Raw genomic sequence first — 21743 nt, forward strand, 5'->3', positions numbered from 1 at the left:
CATTTCCACATTACCATACCTACCTTAAAACCTCAATTAAACGCAGTCTCAAATAGCCGCCTTTTATTACATTTCAGCAAGTAAACGCCTGTTTCAAATAGTCACGGGGTCTAAATGAATTGTTCACGAGGTTACCATGGACACCACTCTGATATTCCCACGGTCACGTGCATAATTTATTTTTTTTTAAATCCTAGAAATGGCGCCAACAAAAAGACAACACAACATCAAATAATGCTCTCCATGGTGGTGAAGAGTGAAATTGGGGGGTGTATGACAGGCAGCCTAGTCTTTGCAAGTCTGATGGATTTGTTAATATTATGTTTATACTGGTCATACCGGTCACAACAGTGTGGTAGTCTTTTCAACATTTTATAGAGCAAAATGCTGTGCACATTAAAGGGATACTTCTGGATTTTGGCAATGAAGTTTATGTCTCTGCGCTAGTTAGCGTTAGTGTGCGAAACTACCTCGTCCTTCATACAGATGCAGAGACATAAAAATAATATCCTCATTGCCAAAATCCTGATGTTTCACTTTAAGGAAATACACACCTAACTCAAGGATAAGCCTGTCTCCAATAAGCGCTGGTTGTGTTCAATGATTTTAGCAGATAAATTATATAAATATACGTTTTACGGTATTTATTGAAGATTGGTCAATGGATTTAGTAATGCATTACTAAAGTAATACTCTCCAACATTATGTGCGTACAGTGTGTGTATGCTGTACACAAGCTTGTGTGTGGAGTGTGTACAGCAGAGCCTACCAAAAAGCATAACAGCTGGGTCATTCCATCAATAGAGGGCCTTTAGGGTATATAATTTGTTTTGCTTTTTAAAAATGTTTTTTTTTTCGTTTTTACATTCGGTCATAAATTGCACATGTAAAGAAAAAACATGTTTTCCCATTCCAACAGTAAAACAAATATATATATAGTAAATGTCAATGAGGTGCACATTAAAGTAGAAGGGTTGACGGTAACAGGATTTCAATTTCACCTTAAATCCCTTTGCGACAGTGGGAATAGAGTGGTGAGGAGGAGGAGGAGTCATTCATTTTCTGGATTCAGGTTCACTCAAACATCATTTTAAGCTTTGTTTTACTTAATTATTTGTCATCTGATGTATTAGTTTCAGTCGTCATTGGCGTAGGGTTAGCTGGATGTTTCTGACTGGTCTTAGAACTGTGACAACGGGCAGCCTCTCCCCACTTGACTCGATGGGATAGGTAGAAATTTTGCCAACACAGCCAGATATGTACACAGTCTTGTACCCTTCAACTGTTTTAAACTGACTATCGTATTTGTTGATTCAATCTGACTTTATTAGTATAATGAGTAATCCAAGAATTTCACAAGTTAATTGACATGAGAAAACTTGAGAAAATAGCAACTCTACAGAGGGCCAATTGCTTCAATGAATGTCTAAATGACTTCTGGACACGAAGGGTCCACAGAGCTCCTCACCACTATATGGAAGTTTGTTGTGTGCAAGAGGGAGGGGCAAGTGAATGCAAGCTTCACATTTTTTTAATTGTTAAACACTAGAAAAGGATTTGATTATGATTTGACTATTAGATGTTCAATGTTTCTATTGAAAAAATAAATTAAAAAGGAACAGTATGACCATATTAAAATTAGTGTTCAGTTCACGTAACAAGGTTGACCTTAAAATGAGGGACAGACATCAATTATTCACTAATCGCATTAAATAAATAAGAATCTGCATAATAAATAAGAATCTGCATTGTTGGGAAGGCCCCGTAAGTAATAATTTCACTGTTAGCCTACACCTGATGTTCACGAAGCATGTGACAAATACAATTTTATTTGAATTTTAAGAAATTACTTTCTCAAAGCAACCAAATAACTAAGACTTTACAATGATGGTGAAAATTGTGTGGTTCATATATGAGAGAGAGAGAGAGAGAGAGAGAGAGAGAGAGAGAGAGAGAGAGAGAGAGAGAGAGCTGGTGCCCTGGTGCACCTACCTCTGCAGACACAGATGGACAGGCTGGAGAGTATGAGGTCTGGATGGGAGACAGAACGTAGCTGTGTGTCCCTGTGCGGAGTAGAGTGTGAAAGATCAGGACGTTGAGTCCCAGCTGTGTCCCGTGCGCTGGGATTACTGAGTGTCTCCTAGGGCTTCAAAGGGACCCTCCCTCATGGCCCCTAGGCAGGAGGGGAGAGAAGGGGGCACAGACAGAACAGATCAACACAGCTCTAATCTGACCGCTCTGATTATCTCTGAACTGGAACAAAGACTCATGTGATTTGTGTATTGTCTTCAATGAGGCAAATATAACTGGACTGTGTTCCATCTGCTTCAATCTTACTCAGAGATGGCTGTCCTCCTACCCTGTGATTTCAGAAAAGTCTGGTTGAATAATCAAACAAGAATTTGCACGTTATCCATTAAATGTTTAAGGAAACAAATTATGGTCTACTGAGGCATGAATTACAAACATGATTACCACATTAAATATTAAAGATGTCCTCCCTGAAGGGGAAAAGCAAATTAACAAGGTGATGAAACATCATTCATATCCAAAGGCAAAAAGTGCCCTTCACACTGGGCATAGACATCAGTTCAATGTCTAGTTTTGATTTACATTTGGTTGTTGTCAACTAACTTGAACTCAATGTGAAATCAACAAAACATTTCACCATGTCATTGGATTTAGGTTAAGTTGGGTAAAAAAAAGTAAAAAATGGTCCTTTATAAATATCAGAAATACGGTATCTTTAGGTTTTATTGGTGACATTTATTTCATATATTTCATATACTCATATACTCTAGGGGAGAATGGGTTAAGTTTAGGCGTTTCTTTTTTTTTTACATTCAGCATCACTACGTCAAGGAAATATAGTATTCTTTCTAACAAAGAGATCTACATATACAGTATTTCAGGATGTTGTGTATCCCTGGATTTTTTTTTACAGAATTAATGTAAACTTAACAGTTTTGAAAACATAGCTTGTCCAAAAAAAACTGGTTATTTCCACAACTTACCCTGGTACCCTGGTAAGTTGAGCAGCAGGACAAGGCAAAATGAGCCGCCTTTGCGTAAGTACGTGGCGGTGTTCTGTGACAGTGGGTGATGGTGCTGGTAGGTCAAAGTTTAATTCATGGAATGGTGGTGTAGTATATTGTACATCTTAAATGTATGCATACACTCTATGATAAAAAGGCTCCAAACGGGTTATTTGCAGAGGGATAGGGTTCTACCAAGAACCGTTTTGATCAAGGGTTTTTTGTAAGTCAAAGGGCTCTTTCTAGAACCTTTAACGCCCCAAGAACCGTTTTTGGCAGAAAGGGTAATTTGATGAGTCTTTGGAATGCGAGAAGGGGTCTACATAGAACAATATATAATATTGTCCAGCATGCTCTATTGGAGGGAGACTTTCAGAGTTGTTTGTTTAACTGTAATATCTGTGTTTTTGCATGTATAGTATATTGTATAGTACATTGATGCCACACAAAGATACAGTAAATAATAATACTAATAATAATACTAAATACTAAATACTAATCCAGTCTGTTAGTAATAGGATTTATTGCACCCGTTACTGAGATGGTTGTTCCAGTTTAGATGATTGAGGTAGTCTCAGTATTCAATCTGCTCTACCTTGGCAGTCATTTTGAATGCAGGTTGTGGGTGATTAACAATTCTACTTGTTGGATATCCTAACTCTGGCTGGATTCCAATCAGAATTACACTTTGAAAGCCAGCATAATGTGACTTTCCGGCCTGATGTGGCCTGTAATCCAGGAGATTCCTAATACCACTGTGTCACAGGAGGTTTGTGGCAAGTTAATTGGGGATTATTACGAGCCTTCCTCCCCTCAGCAGCCTCCACTGCACTGTGTTAGGGTATAACTAGGCCCTCAAAGAAAGGCCTTATGATTTATGTAATGTATTGTCATAAATATTTAAATGTTAAAGGCTAATAAGGCTGGTGCATTCTACCCGTTCGTAGAGGATTCTAGGAAGAACCCACCAAAGATAAAATGGTTCTCGTTAGATACCCTTCAGACGGTTCTAGAAAGTACATTCAGATGATAAAATGGTTCTTGGTAGAACCCTTCATAGAGGGTTCTTAGGGGTTCATTGAAGAACCTCTGCAAAGGGTTCTACCCAGCACCAAAAAGGGTTCCCCTATGGGGACAAACCAAAGACCCTGTATGGTTCTACTTAGCACCTTTTTTCCTAAGTATGTACTTTCAGATCTAGATCTTTCTGTTCAATATCCCTTACCCTTCCTTTTCTTGACCAGATCGCTGGGACCGGGATGTTGTATCAATGTGCTGATTCGTGGGCAAGTTCTCTGCATTTAAGGCTACTAAGCCCATAAAACTGGTCCGTGAAATGTTTTGATATGTTTAGCAAGCTCAGACTCCATGACATCAGATAAGACCTTGTGTGCCTCTGCTACTCTATTATAGCCTCTCTTTCACACAGGTACATGTTTGTTTTGTTTTTTTGTCAATGTACCTCTTCAGTGTCATTCAGCCATTTTTTTTTCTCCCTTGCTGTTGCTCGAATGGACATCCCTTCTCTCACTTCCTTGGCTGCTCTCTCAAGGACCTCAAGAGGGGCTAGACCCTTGCTTGTTCTACTGTTTTATACATTAGGCATGATTGTGTCTGCTCTGTAATGAAAGAAAAAGCACAATCTTGACTTCATATGCATGACATATTGCAAAAATACCATAATATAAATAAAACTGACAGAATTGAATCAGAATGTACAAGGGGTATGGTGGCCATTGGCTCAACTTATCCCATGGCCATTGGCTCAACTTACCTCAAGGCCAAAATGTACACTATATTAGCCCAAAACCCACACAGCTACAAGGATGCACCTTCATCATGCTAGGTTTAGGACCTCATATTGTAGCTTATAGAGACCCCAACTGATGTATAAAACAATCTTAAAATGTTCTACTTTCATTTAGATACAAGCATCATGAAACCTATAACACAATACATTAATTTGGCTTTGTGAAAATCCGTTTTTTGGACCTAACTAACTTTTTCCATGTGATTTATTCCTTCACAGATTCCATGAGACGATGATGTCTTCCTAAATATTTGGTCACATGATTCATTTTGTGCATGGTTTCCTTTCCTTTAGAAAGTATTCCCACCTGATTTCTTTTTCCACATTTTGTTGATTTACAGCCTGAGTTGAAAATTGATTAAATTAAATGTGGAAAGAGAGTATTTGTTTACAAATTAATAAAAAAAGAAAAGTAATTTTGAGTCAATAAGTATTCAACACCTTTGCTATGGCAAGCCTAAATAAGTTCAGGGGTAACAATGTCACATAATAATTTGCATGGACTCACTCTGTGTGCAGTAATATTGTTTAAAATTATTTAAAATGATTACTACCTCATCTCTGTGCCCCACACATACAATTCTCTGGAAGGTCCCTCAGTCAACCACCAAAAAAAGGGAGGTTTTCCAATGCCTTGCAAAGAGGGGCACTATTGGTAGATAAAACAATACAATTAAAATAAACATTTAATATTCCCTTTGAGCATGATGAAGTTATTAATTACACTTTGGATGATGTATCAATATACCCAGTCACTACAAAGATACAGGCGTCCTTCCTAACTCAGTTGCCGGAGAGGAAGGAAACCACTCAAGGATTTCACCATGAGGCCAGTGGTGACTTTAAAAAAGTTACTGAGTTTAATGGTTGTGATAGGAGAAAACTGAGGATGGATCAACAACAGTGTAGTTGATCTACAATACAAACCTAAATGACAGAGTGAAAAGATGGAAGCTTGTACAGAATAACAAATATTCCAAAACATGCATCCTGATTGCAATATGGTATTAATGTCAAACGGCTCAATATGTGGCAAAGAAATTAACTTTATGTCCTGAATACAAAGCATTGTGTTTCGGGCAAATCCAACAAATCACATCACTGAGTACCACTCTTTAAATTGTATGGTGGTGGCTGGTGGGTATGCTTGTCATCGGCAAGGACTAGGGAGATGTTTAGGATAAAAAAACAGAATAGAGCCAAGCACAGGCAAAATTCTTGAGGAAAACCTGGTTCAGTCTGCTTTCCAACAGACAATGGGAGACAATTTCATCTTTCAGCAGGACAATAACGTAACACAAGACCAAATATATACTGAAATTGCTTACCAAGATGACATTGAATGTTCCTGAGTGGACTAGTTACAGTTTTGACTTAAATTGCTTGAAAATCTTATGTGCAAAGTTTTATTTCCATACCCCACGTTACCACATCCATGTTTTCATCACTGGCAAAGATAAACTGTTGAGTTTGAGATCATTTAAAAGCTTACATACGGGGTTGTCAAACTATTTCATAATTTCGTGATTTTGTTTTTTAAATACACGTCAATCACCAAAAAAACATGTGAACTTAGATTGCTCTTAATATTTGCACAATTTGTACGTTAGACCCTATTTTACATTATCTGAGGTTTTTGTTCTGTGCCCGCTAACGGTTGAGACACAACATCCTCTTGAATACAAGGTGGGTGTCATGTCAATCATAGAAATATAATTAATAGAATGAACCTATCCCTTCAGACTACTTCAATTTATCTGGTACACCATTGAAATTGTAACTTCTCATTACTACCACAAAGATGGCTGCCAATCAACCCACCATTAAATGTCAACTTAAATGGTCATGTCTATTTTATTACCTATATTTCTATAATTTCAAAATATGTCCTATACAGGATTGGCAGTGTAATAAAAAACTTGAATTCCCTTTCAAGTCAACATTCTCTGATTTCTAGACCAATGTACCCTCAAATTATTTTAGTCACTGAGACAATTTCAAGTCGGCTGAGTGCAAACTTGAAGGTTGTGAAAATTCTGTGCAACTTTCGGCACACGTTTATTGTGAACACTGAGGCTCTACCTGCTTTAAATTTGTTTTAACAGTAGTCAAGTAGGCTACTGTGGCTATTTGATTGTAATGTAGGCCTACCAGAGTGGCATTTTAACATGGAAATAGCTGTTGCATCACCTCCTGGTATGGTAACTGCTCGGCATCTGACCGCAAGGCGCTACAGAGGGCAGGCGGTGTCAGAGGAAAGCCCAAAAAATTGTCAAAGACTCCAGTCACCCAAGTCATAGACTGTTGTCTCTGCTGCCGCATGGCAAGCTGTACCGGAGCTCCACGTCTAGGACCAAAAGGCTCCTTAACAACTTCTACCCCAAAGTCATAAGACTGCTGAACAATTAATCAAATGGCCTCCGGATTATTTACATTGACCCCCCCCCCGATTTGTTTTTTTTTACACTGCTGCTACTCACTGTTTATTATCTGTGCATTGTCACTTCACCCCTACCTACAAGTACAAATTACCTCGACTAACCTGTACCCACGCACATTGACTCTGTACCAGTACCCCGTGTATATAGCCTTGTTATTGCTATTTTATTCTTTTACTTTTTGACTTTAGTTTATTTAGTAAATATTTTCTTAACTCTTCTTGAACTGCACTGTTGGTTAATGGCATGTACAGTTGAAGTCGGAAGTTTACATACACCTTGGCCAAATACATTTAAACTCGGTTTTTCACAATTCCTGACATTAATTCCTAGTCAAAATTCCCTGTCTTAGGTCAGTTAGGATCACCACTTTATTTTAAGAATGTGAAATGTCAGAATAATAGTAGAGATAATGATTTATTTCAGCTTTTATTTCTTATAGACTTCAAATTCTTAAACTTGGGTCAAACGTTTCTTGTAGCCTTCCACAAGCTTCCCACAATAAGATAATAATTTTGGCCCATTCCTCCTGACATAGCTGGTGTAACTGAGTCAGGTTTGTAAGGCCTCCTTGCTCGCACATGCTTTTTCAGTTTTGCCCACAAAGGTTTGAGGTAAGGACTTTGTTGTCCTTAAGCCATTTTGCCACAACTTTGTAAGTATACTTGGGGTCATTGTCCATTTGGAAGACCATTTGCGACCAAGCTTTAACTTCCTGATTGATGTCTTGAGATGTTGGTTCAATATATCCACATAATTTTCCAACCTCATGATGCCATCTATTTTGTGAAGTGCCTCCTCCTGCAAAGCACCCCAACAACATGATGCTGCCACCCTCGTGCTTCACGGTTGGGGTGGTGTTCTTCGGCTTGAAATCCTACCCCTTTCCCTCCAAACATAACAATGGTCATTATGGCCAAAGAGTTCTATTTTTGTTCCATCAGACCAGAGGATATTTTTCCAAAAAGTTTGACATTTGTTCCCATGTGCAGTTGCAAACCATAGTATGGCTTTTTTATGGTGGTTTTTGGAGCAGTGGCTTCTTCCTTGCTGAGCGGCCTTTCAGGTTGTGTCGATATAGGACTTGTTTTTACTGTGGATATAGATACTTTTGTACCTGTTTCCTCCAGCATCTTCACAAGGTCCTTTGCTGTTGTTCTGGGATTGATTTGCACTTTTCAAACCAAAGTACGTTCACCTCTAGGAGACAGAATGCATCTCCTTCCTGAGCGGAATGACGACTGCGTGGTCCCATGTTGTTTATACTTGCGTACTATTGTTTGTACAGATGAATGTGATACCTTCAGGCGTTTGGAAATTGCTCCCAAGGATGAACCAGACTTGAACCAGACAATTTTTTTGCTGAGGTCTTGGCTGATTTCTTTTGATTTTCCCATGATGTCAAGCAAAGAGGCACTGAGTTTGAAGGTAGGCCTTGAAATACATCCACAGGTACACCTCCAATTGACTCAAATGATGTCAATTAGCCTATCAGAAGCTTCTAAAGCCATGACATCATTTTCTGGAAATATCCAAGCTGTTTAAAGGCACAGTCAACTTAGTGTATGTAAACTTCTGACCCACTGGAATTGTGATACAGTGAATTATAAGTTAAATAATCTGTCTGTAAACAACTGTTGGAAAAATTACTTGTGTCATGCACAAAGTTGATGTCCTAACCGATTTGCCAAAACTATAGTTTGTTAACAAGAAATTTGTGGAGTGGTTGAAAAACTAGTTTTAATGACTCCAACCTAGTGTATGTAAACTTCCGACTTCAACTGTAAGTAAGCATTTCACGGTAAGGCCTACAGATGTTGTATTCTGTGCATGTGACAAATAAAGTTAGATCAAATCAATCATTCAGCCTACAGTAGCAGCCAATGTGTGGTGTTCTATGTAGGCCTACATTCAAATGAAATTGTATTTGTCTCATGTGCCGAATACAACAGGCAACAACACATCCGCCACGCCGATCCTCAACACTGGGGCCCTTCAGGTAAAATAGGATCTAAGCTACAACATATGCAAATATGAAAGAATCTGAGCCTACTGAGCCTACATTTTTAGATAATTGGCGCAAATGGTTAAAAAATGTCAAAATATTTCTGAAAAATATACTTTTTCAGAAATTATGAAAACGTTTGACAACCATGTTTGTAAGCTTTTATATTATATCTCAACCATTTGTCTTTTCAGTGATGAAGACATGGATGTCTCACGGTATGGTGGGTTGTGCAAAAACGGGTCAACTTTGAGCACTTTTATCTATTGAATGTTTTGGCATTCAGGTCCTAAAAAGCACTTCTACAATGGGCAAATATTTATGGAAGGTTGTCATTCAAAAAAGTGATTGAATTCAAAGGGATTTACCCAATGCCGACCAGTTGCAGTGATTGGTGCCTTAATTGTGCAGAATATGATGCTTGTTTTTGGTACATAGAATGTGTCCCTTCTGTTTGCTGAGAAAATGACCTTGCTGAATAACTTGAATGCATGAGTTTCACCTTTGGGTGGATGCTGCGGATTCCATTCATAATAGACATAAAGGTGAAATTCATGCATCTAAGTTAACCTGATTCAACTTGTCAACTAATCATTAAGCCCTCAATGAATTGAATGAGGTGTGTTTGTCCAGGGCTACAACAAAAATGTGTACTGTTGGGGATACGCAAGGACCAGGATTGTGAAACACTGATATGGGATGTAGCGACATCAGTGCAAAAGAAGATGCAGTGAAGAAAATAAACTGAAAGAATAAATGAAGAATGAGTAGTCCTCAATGCTGTTATTTGTTTTCATACGATTTTTTTTTTACACAAAATACACTATATTTACAAAAGTATGTGGACACCCCTTCAAATTAGCGGATTCGGCTATTTCAGCCACATCCGTTGCTGACATAATATATCGAGCACACAGCCATGCAATCTCCTTAGACAAACATTGGTAGTAGAATAGTCTTAATGAAGAGCTCAGTGACTTTCAACGTGGCAACGTAATAGAATTCCACCTTTCCAACAAGTCAGTTTGTCAAATGTTGCCCTGCTAGAGCTGCCCCGGTCAACTGTAAGTGCTGTTATTGTGAAGTGGAAACGTCTAGGAGCAACAACGGCTCAGCTGCGAACTGGTATGCCACACATGCTCACAGAACGGGAAGTGCTGAAGTGTGTCAAAATCGTCTGTCCTCGGTTACAACACTCACTACCGAGTTACAAACTGCCTTTGGAAGCCTCATCAGCACAATAACTGTTCATCGGGAGCTTAATGAATTGGGTTTCAATAGCCGAGGAGCCGCACACAAGTATAAGATCACCATGCACAATGCCAAGCATTGGCTGGAGTGGTGTAAAGCTCGCCGCCATTGGACCCTGGAGCAGTGAAAATGTGTTCTCTAGAGTGATGAATCACGCTTCACCATCTGGCATTCCGACGGACTAATCCGGGTTTGGTGGATGCCAGAAGAACGCTACCTGCCTGAATGCATAGTGCCAACTGTAAAGTTTGGTGGAGGAGGAATAATGGTCTGGGGCCGTTTTTCATGGTTGGGTTAGGCCCCTTAGCTCCAGTCAAGGGAAATATTCATGCTACAGCATACAATGACATTCTAGACGATTCAGTGCTTCCAACTTTGTGACAACAGTTTGGAGAAGTCCTGTTTCAGAAGGCCCTGTCCTGTTTCAGCATGACAATGCCCCTGTGCACAAAGCGAGGCCTATACAGAAATGGTTTGTTGAGATTGGTGTGGAAGAACTTGACTGTCCTGCATAGAGCCTTGACCTCAAGCACATCGAAACCTTTGGGATGAATTGAAACGCCTAGTGCAAGCCAGGCCTAATCGCCCAACATCAGTGCCCGGCCTCACTTATGATCTTGAGACTAAATGGAATCAAGTCCCCAAAGCAATTTTCCAACATCTAGTGGAAAGCCTTTGCAGAAGAATGGAGGCTGTTATAGCATCAAAGGGGGGACCAACTCAAAATGAATGCCCATGATTTTGGAATGAGATGTTTGACGAGCAGGTGTCCGCATCCTTTTGGTCATGTAAATTGTTCTAATTTGAACTCTTCACTCTACATGTATAAATCATTATCATTTTAATGTTAACTTTTGAATTAACTTTGGGGGGGGTTTCTTCACGCTTTTTTCACCTAATATCAGGAACAGCACCATCTAGTGATCAGAACCTGGTAATATCAGGTTGTATGATGGGGCATAAACCTAAGAACTTCAATGACTAATTTCTCTGAACTGGGGAAAACAAAACTCACCAAATTCATTACATAGGTTGAATATACAATTATCCAAACCATAGCTTCATATTTATTTAATGAATTTTATATGAATCCGGTACATTTAAATGGCCAATTTGGGTGTAATCAATTAGCTAAAGTTCTAATTGTCTTTCAACATAATAATGTTGCAGGAACTGTTACCATATCTGTTTCTAACTACAGAAACCATTTCAGAACAATCTGAGATGGTTGGTGTCATGGCGTGCTGAAATTAAATTAGCCAACCCAGCAGACTTCCTTGTTGGTTTTGGGTAAAATTCAGGCATAACAGCAACCTCTTATGTTAAAGAAGAGAGCCTAGTGGTTAGAGCGTTGGGTCAAATCCCTAAGCGGACAAGGTAAAACTCTGTCGTTCTGCCCCCAAACAAGGCAGTTAACCCACTGTTCCTAGGCTGTCATTGTAAATAAGAATAGGTTCTTAACTGACTTGCCTAGTTAAACGAATGTTTTAAAAAAAAGAAACCAAAAGGTTTAATACACTAAAAAGACACCTGTGCACTGAGGAAGTTAATGTTTGAAACAGTGAATATGATTGGTTTAATGTCTCGCTTAACTTGTCAACTTGTCTTCAGATTTCATAACTCCCTTTTTAGTAAGGAATCACGAAGAGTCTCCTCATCCCAAAAATAAACTATGAGATCTGTTAGCGATATTAGGACTACCGTGCAATGTAGATGTAACATTTTCTCCAGAAATTGCTAAACAATTTGTATGTTGATGTAGTGCCCATCGGTTATCAATGTTTCAACCTCTGTATTGAGAACTCATGTTTTTACCGTCATTTCCTGGTTATAAAGAGCGCCAAAAACGACACTAACCACGAGCCTTAGCGTTTCTGCTGCCACAGAAATTACCTTGGGTTGTCACTAGTTACTACAGCCACAAAGTCATAAACCCCGTCCATTTCTACAATTTCTCTTCTTAAAATTTGATATGAAACCTAATCTTAACCTAACCTTAACCACACTGCTAACATTATGCCAAACCCTGAGCTTAAATTATTTGTGGCTGTGGAAGCTAGAGGAAACCGATCACCTGTGAATCCGAAGCCATGATTGCGCTTCTGTTGTGGGTGTGGTAGCGAAGGAACCTTTCTTTATAATGGGGGTGGTCCAGAGGGGTCATTTTTCAAACACCTGAAACAGCTTTTTCCTGCACTGTAGTCATAATCATTATGCCTAATGATACTGTATTAAAAAATATATATATACATATATATATATATATATATATATTCAGCATAGGTTATCTAAGCATACCTCTTTACCTGTTCAATTGTCATGTTAATTAATGATTCACATTGATTCTTTAAGAACTGTTATGCCTTAGGAGTTTAGTACAACTGCCACACTGGGATAGTGTCATAACCCGAGAATTACAACAATGTATTTATTTATTTTCTAACGTCTAGCAACCTTACCAGCAGGCATGCCAGCTAAGATAATTAGAAAAGCTACTCTAACATGCTTGATAGCCTGAAAATGCTTGGCAGTTAGTTATTAGGTTGGGAGATTGAGAACATATCTAGCTGGCTAGCTAAAGCCAACTTCATAAAATTGCTAGTTGGCTAGAATTACAGAGAAACAACAAAACATTTTAATTTGATTTATTAATCAAATAAAGGATCAATAGGCTACATAGCTTGATCAAATGAATTTACAAACATACTTCATACTTACTTGGGATTCTGTGTTTGGCCTGGTATGGTTCTCAATCAGAGGCAGCTGTCAATCGTTGTCCCTGATTGAGAACCATACTTAGGTAGCCTGGTTTCAATTTGAGTTGTGGGTGATTGTTTCCTGTGTCTGTGTGTTCCACACGGAACTGTTTTCAGTTTATTATTTCACTTTGTTATTTTTGTATTTAGTCGTGTTCAGTTTGTTCTATTAAATATGGACACTTACCACGATGCGCATTGGTCCTCCTCTTCTCCTTCATACGGCGACCGTTACAGAAGTATATGAGGTTTACTCTTTGCCTGGTCCAGTCAGTGGGCCCCCTTCGCAAATTACCCCTGACAGACCTTTATATAAATAATTGTAAACAAATCTGAAGGGGCACGTGCCCTTGTGCCCCCTATGGGCATGATGCCTCTGCCCATTCCCTCCTACAAGCCAAAAGAAGCCCTAAAATCACCTAATCATGTTGTACGTTCCCCTTCTGAAAATATATATTCAGGCTGAAAATGTAGAATGATCTCACTCTCCCTGTGAGGGCTAGATTCTTTGTGGAATAACACACCTGAATATACGTAGAGTAGGGCTTCCACAGGCTACACAGCATTTTTAAAACAGTTTATCGAGAGTACTTACAAAAATCTTAGTCAGTTTTCATAATGAACAAATGAATCACACACACCGTGAGAGGAGGCTAGGAAGATCCAGAGTTGCCATGCTCTGCATCCTAAATTCATCCCTCTTGGAAAACAGTTTGTCTTACTGAGAAGGCAGATTCCCAGCTCTCTGTCGTTCCTAAGACACATCTTTCCATTATTAAAATCAATTAGAAGCTTATGATTATGCAGAAGGCTACGCTGCCCACATTGCAGTGTTATTAAGACTATTCCTGAATACAAAGTGTGGAACATAGCACCTGTGCACTCTTTGATGATACTACATGAGGTTGACATTAGTTTCTTATCCCAGCTTTTAGGTATTTTATGAACCAAATTAAAAAAGATGGAGAAATATTTTAACATAATGTACAGCAGCCTATATGTGACAGACAATATTCAGCTCAACAAAGGGACTGCCAGAAGTAGAGGCTGTCGACAATTCAATATTTATTTCTAGTGCATTTCACATTGGACTCGCTACACAACTCAAAGATTCACTTGTGTCATGTTATGGGGAATTTGCATTCTCTGTAGCCTACTGTCAGTGACAGCAGTGAGTGAAGGACCACAGCACAGCTTGAACGTCGTGTCCACTGCTGAGTGCTCTCGGCCTGCCAGCCCAACTCATTCTAATGCTGATATTAGTATTCAGGGAGACATGGACATACACCTGCTGAGCCTGGGAAGTGTGTGAGATGGCAGGCTGGCAAGATGTACCCAACACCCACTCACCATGCACCACTACCTATAGGCTGCACTTTAACTAAACCGGCATCTCGGAAGAGACAAAGACAAAGCTGGGCTGGATATAAAAGGACTATCTGATGACACACCACTGCATGTGGGCGGACGGAAGGGAGGAGGGGAGGTGGAGGGGGGCTTAAGAGAGGGACTGACAGGCAAACAAACAGCTCACTCACACCACTCTCCTCTCATATGGTGCTGGCAGCACTACACAATCACACATGGAACCTTCTATTTCCTGAGGTTGTCCGGCTACTGTTAGCTTTTTGACATTCCTCAGTCTCTATGCTGTATTGTGTTCCATAATATGGCTTTATCAGATGAGTAATCCCTGTCTCTGGTCCCGTCCTCTCCCTCTCTCCCTCTCCCCCCTTCAGGTGCAGACCACCACCATGTGTATCTCTGTCAGTCTGAGTGGCTCGGTGGTGCTGGGCTGCCTCTTTGCCCCTAAGACCCACGTCATCCTGTTCCAGCCCCAGAAGAATGTCACCTCTCTCAGGGTGGCCACTACCCGCTTCAGCGTCACCACCGGCCCCGGATCCAGCTTCTCTCAAGGTACAAGCCGGCAGGCAAACACAACCTTCATCATCACCATTATCATTATTATTATCATCATCTTCATTATTACCATCATGGTCATTAAAAAAGTAATTTTACAGTACCATTGTTCATCATTGATATATAAAGTGCCTTCAGAAAGTATTCACAAATCACCACCCCTTGACTTTTTGCACATTTTGTTGATTTACAGCCTGCATTTAAAATGGATCAAATTGAAAATGTGGATCACTGGCCTACACACAATACCCCATAATGTCAAAGTAGAGTTATGTTTTTAGAAATGTTTAGAAATTAATTAAAAATGAAAAGCTAAAATGTCTTCAGTCAATAAGTATTCAACCCTTTTGTTATGGCAAGTCTAAATAAGTTCAGGAATAAAACATTTCTTAACAGGTCACATAATAAGTTGCATGGACTCACTCTGTTTGCAATAAGTGTTTAACATATTTTTTTTATGACTACCTCATCTCTGTACACCACACATATAATTATCTGTAAGGTCCCTCAGTCGAATGGTGAATTTCAAACACAGATTCAACCACAAAGACCAAGGGCACCTAATAAAAAAAGCTAACATTGAATATCCCTTTGAGCATGGTGAAGTTACTAATTACACTTTGGATGGTGTGTCAATACACCCAGTCACCACAAAGATACAGGCATCCTTCTTAACTCAGTTGCCAGAGAGGGAGGAAACCACTCAGGGACTTCACCATGAGGCCAATGGTGACTTTAAAACAGTTACTGAGTTAGCTGTGATAGGACAAAACTGAGGAGGATCAACAACATTGTAGGATGGATCAACAACATTGTAGTTGATCCACAATACAAACCTAAATGACAGAGTGAAAAGAAGTAAGCTTGTACAGAATTAAAATATTCCAAAACATGCATCCTGTTTGCAATAAGGCACTAAAGTAAAACGGCAAAATATGTGGCAAAGAAATTAACTTTATGTCCTGAATACAAAGCATTGTCTTTCGGGCAAATCCAACAAATCACATCACTGAGTACCACTCTTCATATTTTCAAGCATGGTGATGGCTGCATCATGTTATGGCTATGCTTGTCATCAGCAAGGAATAGGGAGTTTTATAGGATAAAAAAACAGAAAAGAGCTAAGCACAGGCAAAATCCTAGAGGAAAACCTGGTTCAGTCTGCTGTCCAACACTGGGAGACAAATCCAGATTTCAGCAGGACAATAATCTAAAGCAGAAGGCCAAATATACATTGGAGTTGCTTACCAAGACGTCATTGAATGTTCCTGAGTGGCCTAGTTACAGTTTTGACTTTAATTGGCTTAAAAATCTATGGCAAGACTTCAACATGGCTGTTTATTAACAATGATCAGCAACCAACTTGACAGAGCTTGAAGAATTTAAAATAGAATAATGTGCAAATATTGTACAATCCTGGTGGGCAAAGCTCTTAGAGATTTACCCAGAAAGACTCACTGCTGTAATCGCTGACAAAGGTGAATACTTACGTTAATGAGATATTTCTGTATTTCATTTTCAATACATTTGCCAAAATTAAAAAATTAAAAAGTATTTTCACTTTGTCATTATGGGGTACTATCTGTAGATAGGTGAGAAGAAAACTAGATTTAATCAATTTTGAATTCAGGCTGTAACACAACATTTTTTGGATTAAGTCAAGGGGTATGAATACTTTCTGAAGGCGCATCACTTCACTCCACCCCTGTGGTGTGTTGACAGACCAAACTTTAGAACGAGGTGCTGTTTTCCCCTTCACTGCTCTCATCTTCTTCTCTAACCTCTAATCTGACTCAGTGAATTGTAATCTGATCATGTTGTTGTTAAAAATGGACTGTTCTCTTTCTAAAGCTTCAGCCTCCAATATTGTGCCAACGGTGTGTAACGGGCGAGAAGTGGTGGACTCCACGACTTCCTCCTTGTGAAGACTGACTGACTGAGCCTCACGTTCCTCTGCTGACAAACATTGTATACAGAGTTCTATAACCACTAGTCCAGAATCAGCTGTTTCAGATATTAAAGAGGTCACACAGAAGATTGTCCTGATTTTGTTGTCCTCTAAGTGCTGTGAGTACAATGTCCCGATTCTGTTTCCATTCTATGACTAGTAGCGATTTTAAAAAGAGATGCCAATAAAGATTCCGTATCATAGCCCTTCTTTTTATTGAAGATTTTACTAGAGACATGGAGTAAATTATGGTAAATTTGTTAAATGTAATATATACAAGATGTTTTTAATGTAGATTTTGGTGAACCGGTTTGTGCTTTCTTGTAATTTATGTAAATAAAAGGTGTTTTTTATTCATATGAAAACTACATATGGGTTGACTATTCTATAACTCTCATACACAGGCTGTCTGACTGAAACGAAATGGGTTGTAGTTAAACTGTCACTCAATCAAAAGACACATTACGTAACACAAAGACAACAAGGAGGACATCGAACTCTAGTCTGTAGAGGCAGAAAGATATAATGTTGGATGTAAACCTGTTCCCATACTTGTGCTACCACTTCTCTTCAATCCCACAGAGCATTTGGGGAAAGGGAAATTAAAAAACCCTAGTCTATGTCCACGCTCCCGTGGTAATCAAATTAATAAAACAATCGCCATAAAAATCTGTCAGTTTAAGCTAGAGATACCTGTTTGTATTCTACACCTGTTATACTTGGCGCATGTGACAAATAACATTTTATTTTATTTTCATTAGATCTTCTCAATCCTCCGCATCCGCGGATGTCGCACTTCCACATCTGCAGTGAAAGGTGACAGAGCTAGAGCGGTGTTTGTCAGACCATGAAACATCCTGAAAAACGGTCTTCTCACAAAATCATCTGTAGCTTCCGAACGATTTGGCCTACAACTACAATTATGACCTCTACATGGAAAGGTGTGACTCTCATAAACTCTAGAATACCGACAGGCCTGTTTTGCTCTAGGATTGCCACAGGCTTCACAAGACTCATCTGAATGTCCCCCGGTACCAGTTGAAAAAATGAATGGAAGTATATATGGAGACTGTTTAGTGGCCAAATAACGTGTTAAATACATCTTTAAAAAAACACACACAAAAAAAACATGTTTATCTTTATTATATCTCTCAGATATAGGATAGACACTTCAGAACAAACTTCCTTTAGATTTTTGGTGGTTGTTCCATGTAGTGAATCTGTTGTTCAATGCGTTTGTTTAGCCTAATAGCAGTAAGGCCCACATTTTTATTTTCATAAAATAATGTTTTAATATATATGTTTTTATACTTCTGGGGGTCTTAAAATTCTAAATCAAATAGCAAAATGATACTTGGTATAACCTTCTGAAAACAATTCCATATATCTTAGTAGAACCTCACCACCCTGGCTTAGACTGCTGTAATGGGTTAACTTCATTATATTTAATTACAGAATTCCATGCCCATGGAGCCTCACCATGAGTAACCCTCAGATACACCTACAAGAACTTCAGACTCAACAAACTACATCAACAGTTGTAATTTTCAGTTATTTAACAGCGTGGCATTTTCACGAGGCCTGACGTGACTACCATGGCCATAAGAATATGCCAACAGCTTAAAAAAAGGCAATTTTCAATCAGACAAAGCTTGCTTTAATTAATTTATTGAAGAATCACAGTGGTATACCTTGACCCACTGCAAACTGCCACCGAATGAGACGCTTCAACTCTTGAATGCTCTAACATTCTAACTCGAAACTCTAACATCCGGAGGAATAATGCAAATCATTTTGAGACAGTACGAGAAGCATAAGCAAATATTACTGTGACTAAAAAATGTATCATACAATCCCTCTCCAAAATACTATTTTATTAGCTTGTGCAATTCCTTGTGCAATTCCTCACTTCAGTTATGTTGGTGAGTGAAATCAGAAAGATTACAAATATTTGTCTATTTAATTCACCATCTGCCATGTCTGCAGACCAAACAGACTCAGTGAAAATTAGCCCAAGCATCTATATGAGTTAATATGAGAGAAAATCCTCTTCGAGTGCCTTTGGAATACACTAAACGTAAGTTGTACAGAGGAAGAGTCTAAAGAGGCAATGGGAAGATCTCAAATACATTCTCCTCGCGTCCTCTCTCCTCGTCTACTTCTCAAAACCCATTGGATGAGAAAGCCAGAGGTCCCTCCTCTCTGGACTTCTCGTCCAATGAGTTTTGAGAAGGAGATGAGAAGAGTTGACGAGATAAGTGTGCAATTGAGATTTTCCCGATGAGACAGATTCTTCTCAGAAAGATGGACCAAATCCCTGATTCAATACTGCCATCTTAAGTGCATGAGGTGAACTTTCTCCACGATTGCAAAATCCAGCTGGTACACTGGATCATTTGGTGATACACCTTTTTCACCATCTAAAGACAGTGTAGTACATACAGTAAGATCTACTATATCTACATGATTGTCATCACTAAATACAATTTTAATTTGAGCAATATATACCTTTAACTTGTACACTCCCAGACAGTAGGCCAACATAATGTACATTCCTTAATAGAAGTATCAATGCTCACTCATACCTACAGTATACCTTTCCCACATAAATAACAGATGATTAACACAATCTAATGTGCCCCAGATGAGGCCACGTGTTGTAATGGCCAGGGACAGGGCACAGGTTTTTCTAAGCACCAATGTAGCCTTTGTTGCCGGTTCGAACCCCTGAACTGCCTGTGGGGGAATCTGATCCAGGTTCAATATCCCTGTATACTACTTACCCCCGTTGTGCAAGGCACTTGCCGAAGCCCCTGTGCTGCTCCCAGCCTGTGATGTTGGGTCAGGTTGTGTAGGGTGATAGCAAAAAAATTATAATATCAGTGCAAATGGACCAATAAAACATGTATTGTAGTAGTAATGTGGGGGCAATAGTATGGCATTGGTTGAAGTGCAATGTTCAAATCATATCTCCCTAGCATCATATCTAAGCCAATATGACACCAATGTCAATTAGCAAATCAACTTGATTGGAGGTACACAACACACGCCTCTCGTCATGAGCCATCCAGCCATTACCGAGAACCACATAGCAGATTTTTAACTACTACTATTTATTGCACCAACCTACAGAGCCTTCAGAAATTATTCACACCCCTTTTGTTGTGTTACAACCTGAATTTAAAATGGATAATTTTAGATTTTGTGTCACTGATCTACACACAATACCCCAGTGGAATTTAGTACGTTCAGGAGTAACACTGTGCTTAACAAGTCACATAATAAGTTGCATGGACTCATTTTGTGTTCAATATTAGTGTTTAACATGATTTTTTAATGCCTACCCCATCTCTGTACCTCACACATACAGATAATTGTAAGGTTCCTCAATCGAGTAATGCATTTCAAGCACAGATTCAAGCACAAAGACCAGGGAGGTTTTCCATTGCCTTGCAAAGGACACCGATTAGTAAGGACACGCTGGCAGGGTGGTGGATTGTGTTCCCTGAAATGCGTACACCAGCTGATGGTGGGGCCCTCTCTATGCACTTGTTTATCTTCTGATCCCACTGGAACATCTAGCTCCTCCACTGAGCGATATCAGAGAAGACCACGGTTGTCCCGGAAACATTTAGATGACCACCCCTAAATCCATGCATCTGCAGCACCCGTGACATCCCCTTGGTGTATCCCAAGTCCATTCCACCAAGGTGGATGACTACAATGTCAGGGGGAGAAGTAGCACAGGCCCTCTGTTGGCGTAGAACACAGAGCAGAGCCTTGCTCTCCCAGCCACCTAATGTGACAGTCAAGAAAGTATGTAAATAGTTAATGGGTAGGCTACATGTTTATTATTTGTGTATGTTCCGGAAGCTTGCTATATGGTTTATGGTGGCAATTAGACAAAGTTTAATGTTTGTGGACAAATCCCCTCAAGTTAATAGTGGTTATTTAAACAACTCTGAACCATGGATTACAGTTTTTCCCGGAACATGGGCTACTTTCAGGGTTAGGAACCAACTGACTATAAGATGTAAAAAAGTAATTGAATTTACAAATCAATCATTGCAAATAGGGCACTAATGGTCAAGGATTTCTTAGTAAACTGAATCTCATAAGCTTTTCACAAAGTAATTTACATCCCCAAACCCAACCCCTAACTGTTCTTTGTGCTTTTTGTCTTATATTTCTTACTTATTCCCCTCAGATGCTGTCACTAAGTGCTTCCAGAGTGCAACAAAGGGACATGTGAGAACAGCTTACATCAGTAAAATGGCTGAATTGACAATCGATGAGAGAAAAAAATCTAATGAATAGGATTAAATGAAATTGTTTGTTTTGTGTCGTTTGTTCTGTTTTATTACCATGACTACAAGTACAACTGAAATAATGCTCCGATAACATATATGTTAACACATGTTATAAACACGTATTATGACATAAGGGACACCTGCTCTTCGAACATCTCATTCCAAAATCATGGGCATTAACATGTAGTTGGTCCCCCCCTTTGCTGCTATAATAGCCTCCACTCTTCGGGAAGGCTTTCCACTAGATGTTAGAACATTGCTGTGGGGACT

The 21743-nt window shown here is 39.2% G+C and overlaps 1 protein-coding gene across 1 annotated transcript in view; it reads left to right on the top strand.

Moving 5' to 3' along the window:
- The window catches only part of LOC110528160 (metabotropic glutamate receptor 2-like), an 81813-nt gene extending 64285 nt beyond the window's left edge, over window positions 1–17528 (top strand). Inside the window, exons 5-6 of the mRNA XM_021609988.3 lie at window positions 15035–15212; window positions 17067–17528. Coding sequence (XP_021465663.3) covers window positions 15035–15212; window positions 17067–17140 — 252 coding nt within the window. The 3' untranslated portion in view covers window positions 17141–17528. The remainder of the gene's footprint in view (window positions 1–15034; window positions 15213–17066) is intronic.
- Window positions 17529–21743: the final 4215 nt, after the last annotated feature.

Source organism: Oncorhynchus mykiss, chromosome 7 (genome assembly GCF_057628025.1).
Source record: "Oncorhynchus mykiss isolate SJ-2025 chromosome 7, ASM5762802v1, whole genome shotgun sequence".
NCBI lineage: Eukaryota > Metazoa > Chordata > Actinopteri > Salmoniformes > Salmonidae > Oncorhynchus > Oncorhynchus mykiss.